Source organism: Aotus nancymaae, unplaced genomic scaffold (assembly GCF_030222135.1).
Source record: "Aotus nancymaae isolate 86718 unplaced genomic scaffold, 86718_ANA_hifiasm-v0.15.2.pri h1tg000108l, whole genome shotgun sequence".
Taxonomy (NCBI): domain Eukaryota; kingdom Metazoa; phylum Chordata; class Mammalia; order Primates; family Aotidae; genus Aotus; species Aotus nancymaae.
Genome location: NW_026988523.1, coordinates 39,832,636 through 39,844,567, shown reverse-complemented (window position 1 = coordinate 39,844,567; position 11,932 = coordinate 39,832,636). Strand labels below are relative to the sequence as shown.

The 11,932-nt window shown below is 54.6% G+C and overlaps 1 protein-coding gene across 2 annotated transcripts; it reads left to right on the top strand.

Moving 5' to 3' along the window:
- Positions 1-1,254: 1,254 nt before the first annotated feature.
- Positions 1,255-11,616, top strand: ADAMTS4 (ADAM metallopeptidase with thrombospondin type 1 motif 4). Of its 2 annotated transcripts, none has more exons than XM_021667359.2 (9): positions 1,255-2,587; positions 3,703-4,026; positions 4,279-4,411; positions 4,966-5,136; positions 7,146-7,432; positions 7,540-7,726; positions 7,977-8,152; positions 9,278-9,453; positions 10,105-11,616. In XM_021667359.2, the coding sequence occupies exons 1-9, from the start codon at positions 1,955-1,957 to the stop codon at positions 10,556-10,558; spliced, it is 2,541 nt and encodes an 846-aa protein (XP_021523034.2). In that variant the 5' UTR covers positions 1,255-1,954; the 3' UTR covers positions 10,559-11,616. The 2 variants fall into 2 exon arrangements, with proteins under 2 accessions (XP_021523034.2, XP_012305038.2); XM_012449615.2 differs by having other exon boundaries at positions 9,944-10,465.
- The last annotated feature ends 316 nt before the right edge of the window (positions 11,617-11,932 follow it).

Sequence of the window (11,932 nt, the reverse complement as noted above, 5' to 3'; positions counted from 1 at the left end):
CAATGGATTTCTCCCAGTACCCTAATTTCCCTATATGCACAATGCTGCCTCCACCCTCTCCCTGCCCCAGGGAGAAGGGAAAAGAAAAGGTTACTAGGTATTCCAGGAATCATTGACTTCTCAAGGCAAGGTGGGGTGGGCCCTGCAAGCCAGGTGGAGATTCCTCCAGATTGATACTGGGTGAATCGGAGTTCCTGAGAGCAAGTCTTGCCTATGCTGGGGGCTGTCTGACTTGAGGCTGGGGGAGGGTTTAGGGCAGTTGGGAGTGGGTAGGAGCAGGGCCAAGAGCCTAGGGGAAGCAACTGGGAGCTGGGCCAGGGAAATGGGGAGTCAGGAAGTGGGGAGGGGAACCGTGGGGGAAAATGGAGGTGGAATAGCTGTTCCGGGCCTTGGAGGGGGTGGGTAGTGTTAACTCAGGAAGGGGGAGCCTAAGGGAGAGAAGAGACGTTAGAAAAAAAGAGGTGCTGGCTGGCACCGGGCACCATGGCTCACCTCTGTAATCCCGCACTTTGGGAGGCCAAGGTGGGCGGATCACCTGAGGTCGGGAGTTAGAACCCAGCCTGACCAACATGGAGAAACCCTGTCTCTACTAAAAATACAAAATTAGCCGGGTGTGGTGGCGCATGCCTGTAATCCCAGCTACTCTGGGAGGCTGAGGCAGGAGAATCACTTGAACCTGGGAGGTGGAGGTTGCGATGAGCTGAGATCACACCATTACATTCCAGTCTGGGCAACAAGAGTGAAACTCTGAAAAAGAAAGAGAGAGAGAGAAAGAGGAGGTGCCACCCTGGATCTGCCTTCTATAAAAGGTAAAGTCGTTAACCCTGCTTGCCTTGTCATCTGCCGCCTCCGTATGTTTATTCCAAGCTGGATCATCCTACCTTTGGGCAGTAAACTCCCTGATCACTGTCTCCTTGCCTCCCCCCATTGCTCTGCCTCCTTCACTCTTCCCAGCTGCTCAGTTCTATCCTGAGCCACGTCAAGCTACCTTCTTTCTTTGTTCTTCCCTCTTGATGCCTCCTTACCTGTTCCCTACCCTCTTTTCTCAGGCAGCTCACTCAGTCCCCTCAGCCCTGGAAACCAGCCACTAGGGCCAAAGGGCAGCGTGAGGAAGTCTTGAGAAAAGAGAGGCCATGCTAGGTTAGACTGTAAGAGCAGGAATTCTCCCAGGACCATGATCCTATCTGTGCGTGCCGTCCAGGCCCTTTCCCTCACTCTCTGCCTCTCCTGGGGCTCTGTCCCACCAAAAAGGAAAAGCGACAGCTGAGGGCTGATTGTGGGGTTTGGGAAAAGGCTATGTCATCAGCTGGCCCAGTGCCTACATCCATTCGGCTGCTAGAGATTCCCCTCCCCTGGGCAAGTCCCATTTTTTTTTTAAAGGAAAACAAAAACTAGGATTTTGGGAAGCGATGATACACCCCTTTGAGTCCCACCGACAGAGCTCAGCTGAGTGGCTTAGAGATCAGCCAATCACAGAAGCTCACTTGCTTAAAAGAGCTGGCGCGGAGAGAGGCTGGGGAGAACCCACAGGGAGACCCACAGACACATAGGCAGGCACAAGAGAGACAGAGAAGGACAGAGACAGAGACAAAGGCACGGCGGAAGAAGGCAGAGACAGGACAGGCACAGAAGCGGCCCAGACAGAGTCCTACAGAGGGAGAGCCCAGAGAAGCTGCAGAAGACACAGGCAGGGAAGGACAAAGATCCAGGAAAGGAGAGCTCAGGAGGAGAGTTTGGAGAAGCCAGACCGACCCCTGGGCACCTCTCCTAAGCCCGAGGACTAAGTTTTCTCCATTTCCTCTAAAGGTCCCCAGCCCTTCTGAAAACTTTGCCTCTGACCTTGGCAGGAGTCCAAGCCCCCAGGCTACAGAGGAGAGCTTTCCAAAGCTCGGGTGTGGAGGACTTGGTGCCCCAGACGGCCTCAGTCCCTCCCAGCAGCAGCAGTACCAGTGCCATGTCCCAGACGGGCTCACATCCCCGGAGGGGCTTGGCGGGGCGCTGGCTGTGGGGAACCCAACCCTGCCTCCAGCTCCCCATCGTGCCACTCTCCGGGCTGGTGTGGCTGCTTCTGCTACTGCTGGCCTCTCTCCTGCCCTCAGCCCGGCTGGCCAGCCCCCTCCCCCGGGAGGAGGAGATCGTGTTTCCAGAGAAGCTCAACGGCAGCGTCCTGCCTGGCTCGGGCGCCCCTGCCAGACTGTTGTGCCGTTTGCAGGCCTTTGGGGAGACGCTGCTACTAGAGCTGGATCAGGACTCTGGCGTGCAGGTCGAGGGGCTGACAGTGCAGTACCTGGGCCAGGCGCCTGAGCTGCTGGGAGGAGCAGAGCCCGGCACCTACCTGACTGGTACCGTCAATGGAGATCCGGAGTCAGTGGCATCTCTGCACTGGGATGGGGGAGCCTTGTTAGGGGTGTTACAGTATCGGGGGGCTGAACTCCACCTCCAGCCCCTGGAGGGAGGCACCCCTAACTCCGCTGGGGGTCCTGGGGCTCACGTCCTACGCCGGAAGAGTCCTGCCAGCGGCCAGGGTCCCATGTGCAACGTCAAGGCTCCTCCTGGAAGCCCCAGACCCAGACCCCGAAGAGCCAAGGTAGGCAACCCTGGAGTCTGTGTCCTGCCGCGTCCTCCCACCATGTCTGTCCTACTGACCCCTATTCACCCTCTCTCCACCCACTTCGACTTCTGGCTACTCTGCTTCTCTCCCTTCTGCCTGCCTTTCCTCTCTCCACAAGCCTCCTTTCTAGGGAAGGCTCAGGCCTCTCCCCTTTACCCTTCTCCTAGCCAGACCCACCGAGAGTTCTCAGAGGTGGGTCAGAGACTAGCTGGGAATAACTGCTCCCCCTCCACACCGCACCCCTGCCTGGCCATGGCATCTTCTGCTGGCACAGTCCCCAGCAGCAAAGGTCTCCTAATAGCCCCGTGGCCTTGGCTCTTTTCTCTGCCCCAAATTTGATTTTCATCCCCCGCCCCCAGCTAAAGGAGTCAGGTTTGAGGCCCGAGGGTTTGGTCTCTGGCTTCTCATGCTGCCTTTAAAATCACTGTGGCAAACTGCAAACTAGGGCAGGAGTGGCAAGAGACGGAGGGCATCCTGTACCTCCTCCTGGTCAATCCCCTTCCCACACTGTGGCCGGACTGCGAGGCTGCCTGAGGCTCCATCCTCTTCTCCCTCCCACTCCTGGTCTCCCCCTTCTTCCCTTCCCTCCTCCCTCCTCCCTCTCCAGCTTTAATCCAGACCAGACGCTCCCTCCACACCCGCCACGCTGAGCTCTGGCCCTGGCCCTAGCTGCTGACTGAATCGTTCCTCCAACCACACAGGGCAGACACGTTGCAGCCCAGCCCTCTAGCCCTGGTCCCACAGGCCCCAGCCACACTCAGCCCTGGAGGACCCCAAAGTCCCTCCTGATGGCAGACCAGGCTGCTTTCACCTCTGGGGCTCCTGCAGCCCTGGGATGTGGCGTCCCCTCCCCTCCCCTTCTTAGAACCAGCTGCTGACTCCTCAGAGTTACCACAAAAGCCCTGGGATTTGGTGTTGGGGGAAGGGCCCGACCAAGACCCGTCAGGAGTCAGGAATCAGGAATCCAGTGGGGTGTGTGGGGCCCAGCTGAGGATGCCGAGTTCCAGACCCAGGAAGTGAGGGAGGGGAGAACCAATCGACCCATGCATCTAAGGCTATTTCAGGATCTTCCTTTCCCTTTTTCTCTCCAGCGCTTTGCTTCACTGAGCAGATTCGTGGAGACACTGGTGGTGGCAGATGACAAGATGGCCGCATTTCACGGTGCGGGGCTGAAGCGCTACCTGCTAACGGTGATGGCAGCAGCAGCCAAGGCCTTCAAGCACCCAAGCATCCGCAATCCTGTCAGCTTGGTGGTGACTCGGCTGGTGATCCTGGGGTCAGGCGAGGAGGGGCCCCAAGTGGGGCCCAGTGCTGCCCAGACCCTGCGCAGCTTCTGTGCCTGGCAGCGGGGCCTCAACACCCCTGAGGATTCGGACCCTGACCACTTTGACACGGCCATTCTGTTCACCCGCCAGGTGAGGCCCCAGTCAGCACTGCAGGCCATGCACTACACAATTCTAAGAAGTACCACTGCGTAGACTGTGATGTAAATGATGCCCTAGAGTTGTGTGACATGGTGCCTGGCCCCAGCCACACTGCCGTGTGTGGCTTCCTAGATCCTGACAGTGCTGGGTCCTCAGTGCCCAGGTCATCAAGAATCTGAATCTCATCCCAATGGGCCCAGGCGTCATGGCTCTCTGTTTACCTTCTGTGATCCCTCTCCGTAGGACCTGTGTGGGGTCTCCACTTGTGACACACTGGGTATGGCTGATGTAGGCACTGTGTGCGACCCAGCTCGGAGCTGTGCGATCGTGGAGGATGACGGGCTCCAGTCGGCCTTCACTGCTGCTCACGAACTGGGTAAGGTGGGGGTGTGGCCATGGCCACCTGGGGTGGGCGAGAAAGGTATTAGGGAGGATGAGCTGGGGGAGGGGGTAGTAAGTTCCCCAGAGTGTTAATGGGGGTCCCAAGGTATTTCTTTCCCCAGGCCTAGGTACAGGGCTATTATTCCTTTCTGCTCCAGGTGTAGATATATATTTAGATTTTTCTATTAAATATATTAGTTGGTAGAAACTACTGTGAACTGCATGTGTGGGTGTGTGGGTGTGTGTGTGTGTATATGTGTATTTGGAGGGGGAGTCAGAGAGGGAATGGGTGGAGTCACTGTTGGGAGTGTTGGCTATAAGGAAAAGTGGATAGGGAGGGGCCCTGAGTATATTTTGGGGAAGAGGAGACACGGCAAGAGACGGGGCTACATACTGGGAGCCCTGAGAGTACCAGAAAGGAAGGGACTAGGGGCAGGGTGAGGTGGGGAATGGATCTGACCATCCACAGCTGCAGCTGGATTTATGATGGAGCCCCTCAGGGCATGGGGAAGGGACCCTCAGATCCTAGCAGGGCCTCTGTTCCCACAGGCCACGTCTTCAACATGCTCCATGACAACTCCAAGCCATGCAGCAGTTTGAATGGGCCTTTGAGCACCTCTCGCCATGTCATGGCCCCTGTGATGGCTCATGTGGATCCTGAGGAGCCCTGGTCCCCCTGCAGTGCCCGCTTCATCACTGACTTCCTGGACAATGGCTACGGTAAGCAGATGGCACTCACCTTTCCCTAGGTAGGACTCAATTCCTGTCCTCCATGGCACTCTCACTTCTGCTGGCATTCCGCATGGGCCAAACTGCCTCCCAAAAGTGTGCTTCCTCTGCAGTGTGGGAAGGGGTGAGAAATGCTGCTGTCTTTCTGCGGTTCTCACTTCCTCCCAGAATAAATACCACAGCTAGAGGAGGCAAATTTTGGCTCAATAGAATTAGTTAACTGACCTTCTGAGAGCCAGAACTGCCCACCACTGGAATGTGCTGGCTGTGAAGGTGATTACCTTGTCACATAATGAGGTATGCAAGAATAGCAGGATAACTGCCATTGGCAGAGATGTTGATGAGAGGCAAAATCAAGTATTCTACAGTTGGTTAGAATAGAATAGGCAGAATTGGGTTCCTACCTTTATTCTGTTTTATTTATTTATTTTTGAGATGGAGTTTCATTCTTGTTGCCCAGGCTGGAGTACAATAGCTCCATCTTAGTGCACTGCAACCTCCGCCTCCCGGGTTCAAGCTATTCTCCTGCCTCAGCCTCCCGAGTAGCTGGGATTACAGGCATGCACGACCATGCCCAGCTAATTTGGTATTTTTAGAAGAGACAGCGTTTCTTCATGATCAGGCTGGTCTCAAACTCCTGACCTCAGGTGATCCGCCTGCCTTGGCCTCCTAAAGTGCTGGGATTACAGGCATGAGCCACAGCTCCCAGCTTTGTTTTTGTTGTTGTTGTTAATAATTTGTTTTTCTTTTTAAAATAGAGACGAGGTCTCACTGTGTTGCCTGGACTGGTCTCGAACTCCTAGGCTCAGGCAATCCTCCCACCTCAGCCATCCAAAGTGCTGGGATTACAGGCATTGAGCCATCATGCCCCGCCCCTTGTTCTGTTATTTAAGCAGATGTAGATGTGTGACTGTAAATTACTTCACCTGTGTTTGCAGTTGATATGTCAGATAAGTATAATAGCGGTACCTCTCTCATAGGTATTTGTCATGATTAAATATGTGCTGGTCAAGCATTTAGCTAATGCTTATCACATAATAAGCATCCAATAAATTATAGCTGCCCAGGGCCAGGCACAGTGGCTCACACCTGTAATCCCAGCACTTTGGGAGGCCGAGGCAGGCAGATCACGAGGTCAAGAGATCGAGACCATCCTGGCCAACATGGTAAAGCCCTGTCTCTAAAATAAAATAAAAAAATAAATTGTACCTGCCCACTAAAGCCTCTTACAGGGGTAGGCACAGTGGCTCACACCTGTAATCCCAACACTTTGGGAGGCTGAGGTGGGAGGATTGCTTGAGACCAGGAGTTTGAGATCAGCCTGGACAACATAGCAGACCTTATCTCTACAAAAAATTCAAAAAAATTAGCTGGACATGGTACATGTAATCCCAGCTACTCAGGAGGACAAGGCAGGAAGTGTGCTTGAGCCCAGGAATTTGAGGCTATAGTGGGCCATGATCAGGCCACTGTACTGCAGCCTGGATGACAGAGCAAGATTCTGTCTAAAAAAAAGTAATTAAAATATAAATCATAAATTTAAAAAATTTAAAGCCTCTTATAGCCCTAGAGTTGTTTTTCTCTTTTTCTCCTTTCTTTTTTTTTTTTTTTTGAGACAGAATCTTGCTCTGTCATCCAGGCTGGAGTGCAATGGCTTGATCTCGGCTCACTGCAACCTTCACTTCCCGAGTTCAAGTGATTCTCCTGCCTCAGCCTCCTGAGTAGCTGGGATTACAGAGGCAGGTGCCACCACGCTTGGCTAATTTTTGTATTTTTAGCAGAGACGGGGGTTCACCATGTCGTCCAGGCTTGTCTCGAACTCTGACCCCGTGATCTGCCCACCTCAGCCTCCCAAAGTGCTGGGATTACAGGCGTGAGCCGCTGCGCCCGGCCTGTTTTTCTAGATTCCATCAGGCCCCGGGGAGCCTAAGCTTTCAGCTGGCAATTCTGAATGCTCCCTTAAACCCGTTGCTGACTTTGTGCCCCAATCTCTTTCCCAGGGCACTGTCTCTTAGACAAACCAGAGGCTCCACTGCATCTGCCTGTGACTTTCCCTGGCAAGGACTATGATGCTGACCGCCAGTGTCAGCTGACCTTTGGGCCCAACTCAAGCCATTGTCCACAGCTGCCGCCGCCCTGTGCTGCCCTCTGGTGCTCTGGCCACCTCAATGGCCATGCCATGTGCCAGACCAAGCACTCGCCCTGGGCTGATGGCACCCCCTGCGGGCCCGCACAGGCCTGCATGGGTGGTCGCTGCCTCCACGTGGACCAGCTCCAGGACTTCAATGTGAGATCCTAGGGCAGGGTGGGGTAAAGGGCTCGGGGGTGTGGGGACTGGCCCTAAGCCCAGGAGAGAGTTCACTTATCCCCCACTTCCATTCTGTGCCTTTGCAGATTCCACAGGCTGGTGGCTGGGGTCCCTGGGGACCATGGGGCGACTGCTCTCGGACCTGTGGGGGTGGTGTCCAGTTCTCCTCCCGAGACTGCACAAGGCCTGTCCCCCGAAATGGTGGCAAGTACTGTGAGGGCCGCCGCACCCGATTCCGCTCCTGCAACATTGAGGACTGCCCCGCTGGCTCAGGTAAGGAGTTGCGGGGATGGGAGCCCTTGGGAGGGGACAGTAGAGCAGGAAGGACTATCCCTTGAGTGCAAGACCAAGACAGTGTTGATTCTCCTGCTGCCGGGTGGAGTGCCTTTAACCTCTGGGAATTGTCCTTGGCCATCTGTGGAGAAGAGCGAGCTGTGCCGTCTAGAGCTCTGAGGGGCTGGGTGGAGGGCTATGGGGTGATGTGAGGAAGGAGGGGCTCTGACTGTCTGTTTCACCCCTCCAGCCCTGACCTTCCGCGAGGAGCAGTGCGCTGCCTACAACCACCGCACCGACCTCTTCAAGAGCTTCCCAGGGCCCATGGACTGGGTCCCTCGCTACACAGGCGTGGCCCCCCAGGACCAGTGCAAACTCACCTGCCAGGCCCGGGCGCTGGGCTACTACTATGTGCTGGAGCCACGGGTGAGGGCCAGGGCACCCCCAGGCCCTGTCTATGGTCACACACACCCCCAGGGCTCCCTCTGCTTTCTGATGACAAAGATCCCCAAAGTAGCATTGCTCCCACAGCCACGCCAGCCCAGTCCAGGAGTCTACTCAGACATATCTGTACATGGGTATCAGGAAGACGAGCCCCAGACTCCAGACACATGGCCAACAGGTCCCTCTAGGCTATCCTATTTCCCTTGGGCTCTTTTCCTCTGTCTCCCCATCTCCTAGTGCTGCTTTTGGTGAGAATGGAATGTGTGGCCTTTGGGGCAAGTTCTTGACCCCTCTTCTATGGGCTCCTCTGTCAATTTATAGTCGTGGCCTCATTCAGCTCCTGGACAGCCAGTCCCTCAATGGCCAGGCCGCCTGGAGATGACTGAAGTCCCGACACTCCCTCTCTGTGATAGGGTGGTGGGCTGAAGGCTGCACAAAGGAAATAAGCCCTAGCAGCCGTCTGCTCCCTTCGCCCTTAACCTGAGAATTTCTACAGGCTGGCTGCCCTCTAGCGTCCATTCAGGGGCAGTGCCATCAAGGTTTACAACTCAGTGCTGGGACCAGACAGACCTGCAATTCTTGCAAGAACTGCAGTCTTGGTTGGGCGCGGTGGCTCACGCCTGTAATCCCAGCACTTTGGGAGGCCGAGGCGGGTGGATCACCTGAGGTCAGGAGTTCGAGACCAGCCTGACCAATATGGTGAACCCCTGTCTCTAAAAAAAAAAAAAAAGAACTACAGTCTTGACTCCTTGGCTTGCCATTTGTGTGGCTTTTGGGCAGGTTCCTTAACCTTTGTAAACCTTAATGTTCCATCCCTAGAAACCTCAAATAGTGGTGGTGAGATTTAAGTTTGTGTTTGTAAAACACTTAGCACACTGCCTGATTTATACTCAGTGCTCTGAAAATGCTGACTAGATGTTATATGTGATAATTATTTTTATTGTTATGATTATCACCACATGGTGGCTGGCACTCACCCATCTACGTCCCCTACCTCAACCAACTTTTCTGACATCCCTTCCCTGATGGGACATGGGTCTTGTTTGATTTACCAACCCCACTTGACTTAGGAGGAACCTTCGCATTGTTTTTTTCTCTTCTCCTCAGGTGGTAGATGGGACCCCCTGTGCCCCGGACAGCTCCTCAGTCTGTGTCCAGGGCCGCTGCATCCATGCTGGCTGTGATCGCATCATTGGCTCCAAGAAGAAGTTTGACAAGTGCATGGTGTGCGGAGGGGATGGTTCTGGCTGCAGCAAGCACTCAGGCTCCTTCAGGAAATTCAGGTTCTTTACCATGATCCCTCCCTCTACCTTCCTGGACATTCTGGGTCCTGGGGATGCAGAGGGGAACTCAGCACTGTTTCTACTCTCAGAGAGCTCACAGTCTAGCGGGAGGTAGATGAGTCGGCAGTTACAGTGCAGTGTCCCATGTGTTCAGCTAGAGTCCGAACCGGATGCTGTGAGCACCTTTATGGGCATTAGGGAAGACTTGCTTGGAGGTGAACTGTGAGCTGAGTCTCAGAAGGAGGGTGGGAATTTGGACACGTACCGAGGAGGTGGGGCTTGGAAGGGCACCTCAGTAACGGAACAGTGGGTGTAAAGGTCCAGAGCTAAGAGGCAGTAGGGCACATGTGCACATAGCTCTGATCCAGACTGAACCACTCACATAGGATTGGGGCGACAACCACTACACACATGCAGTCAAATAAACACAGCTCAGAAGGCTGGGGGGATTCAGGTGATCCTGAGCTCCCCGTCTACTCCTTCCACACAGGTACGGATACAACAATGTGGTCACTATCCCTGCGGGGGCCACCCACATTCTTGTCCGGCAGCAGGGGAATCCTGGCCACCGGAGCGTCTACTTGGCCCTGAAGCTGCCAGACGGCTCCTATGCCCTCAATGGCGAATACACGCTGATGCCCTCCTCCACAGACGTGGTACTGCCTGGGGCTGTCAGCTTGCGCTACAGCGGGGCCACTGCGGCCTCAGAGACACTGTCAGGCCATGGGCCACTGGCCCAGCCTTTGACACTGCAAGTCCTAGTGGCTGGCAACCCCCAGAACGCACGCCTCCGATACAGCTTCTTTGTGCCCCGGCCGACAACTTCAACACCACGCCCCACTCCCCAGGACTGGCTGCACCGCAGAGCACAGATTCTGGAGATCCTTCGGCGGCGCACCTGGGCGGGCAGGAAATAACCTCGCTATCCCGGCTGCCCTTTCTGGGCACCGGGGCCTCGGACTTAGCTGGGAGAAAGAGGGGGCTCCTGCGGCTGCCTCATGCTAAGACTTGGTGGGGAGGGGCTGTGGGCGTGAGACCCGCCCCTCCTCTCTGCCCTAATGCGCAGGCTGGCCCTGCCCTGGTTTCCTGCCCTGGGAGGCAGTAACGGGTTAGTGGATGGAAGGGGCTGAGAGACGGTCCTCCAACTAAACTGCCCCCTCTGCCTGCGGGTCACAGGAGGGAGGGGGAAGGCAGGGTGGGCCTGGGCCCCAGTTGTATTTATTTAGTATTTATTCACTTTTATTTAGCACCAGGGAAGGGGGCAAGGACTAGGGTCCTAGCGAACCTGACCCGTGACCCCTCATAGCCCTCACCCTGGGGCTAGGAAATCCAGGGTGGTGGTGATAGGTATAAGTGGTGTGTGTGTGTGTGTGTGTGTGTGTGCGCGTGCGCGCGCGCGTGCTTGTGTATGAGGTATAACCTGCCCTGCTTTCCTCTTCCTGAATTTTGTTTTTTGGGAAAAGAAAAGTCAAGGGTAGGATGGGCCTTCAGGGAGTAAGGGATTTTTTTTTTTTTTTTTTTTTTTTGAGACAGAGTCTTGTTCTGTCTCCCAGGCTGGAGTGCAGTGGTACCATCTCTGCTCACTGCATTCTCCACCTCCCGGGTTCAAGCGAGTCTCTGTGCCTCAGCCTCCTGAGTACCTGGGATTACAGGCTTCTGCCACTGTGCCCAGCTAATTTTTTTTTTTTTTGAGACAGAGTCTCACTGTTGTTGCCAGGGATGGAGTGCAGTGGCATGATCTCCACTCACTGCAACCCCCGCCACCCAGGTTCCAGCAATTCTCCTGCCTCAGTCTCCCGAGTAGCTGAGATTACAGGTGCCTGCCACCATACTCGGCTAATTTTTGCATTTTTAGTAGAGATGGAGTTTCACAATGTTGGCCTGGCTGGTCTCGAACTCCTGACCTCAGGTGATCCACCCACCCTGGCCTCCTAAGTTGCTGGGATTACAGGCATGAGCCACCACTCCCGGTCCGTATTTTTAAAATCTGAATTGAATTCTGCTATTTATATGTTCCTTTTGGGGTCAGACAGATGTGGTTGCATCCTAACTCCATGTCTCTGAGCATTAGCTTTCTCATTTGCCAATAATAATACCTCCCTTAGAAGTTTGTTGTGAAGATTAAATAATGTAAATAAAGAACTAGCAAATGCTCAGCACCTAGTAGGTTGTCAACAAATGGCAGCTTCTGGTACTTGTTATTATCAACTTTCTGTCCACATCCACTCTCCACGTACACTTGAAGGTGGCAAAGATCCACATTCACAGTGCCTGCCTTTACCCCCAGGGTCCGTTCCTTTGGTTGGCAGACCCCTATCCTGGATTCTGAGGGACGAACAGAGAAAGGAAAATTCCGTCCCTCACCTCTGGAGGTTCCCAATCACAGGAAGGAGACGTGGTAAACACGTGGCTACAAATACAATTGACAAGAACGTGAAGGTGCAGGATAACAAGAACAACTATGTCAACACAAATGGGT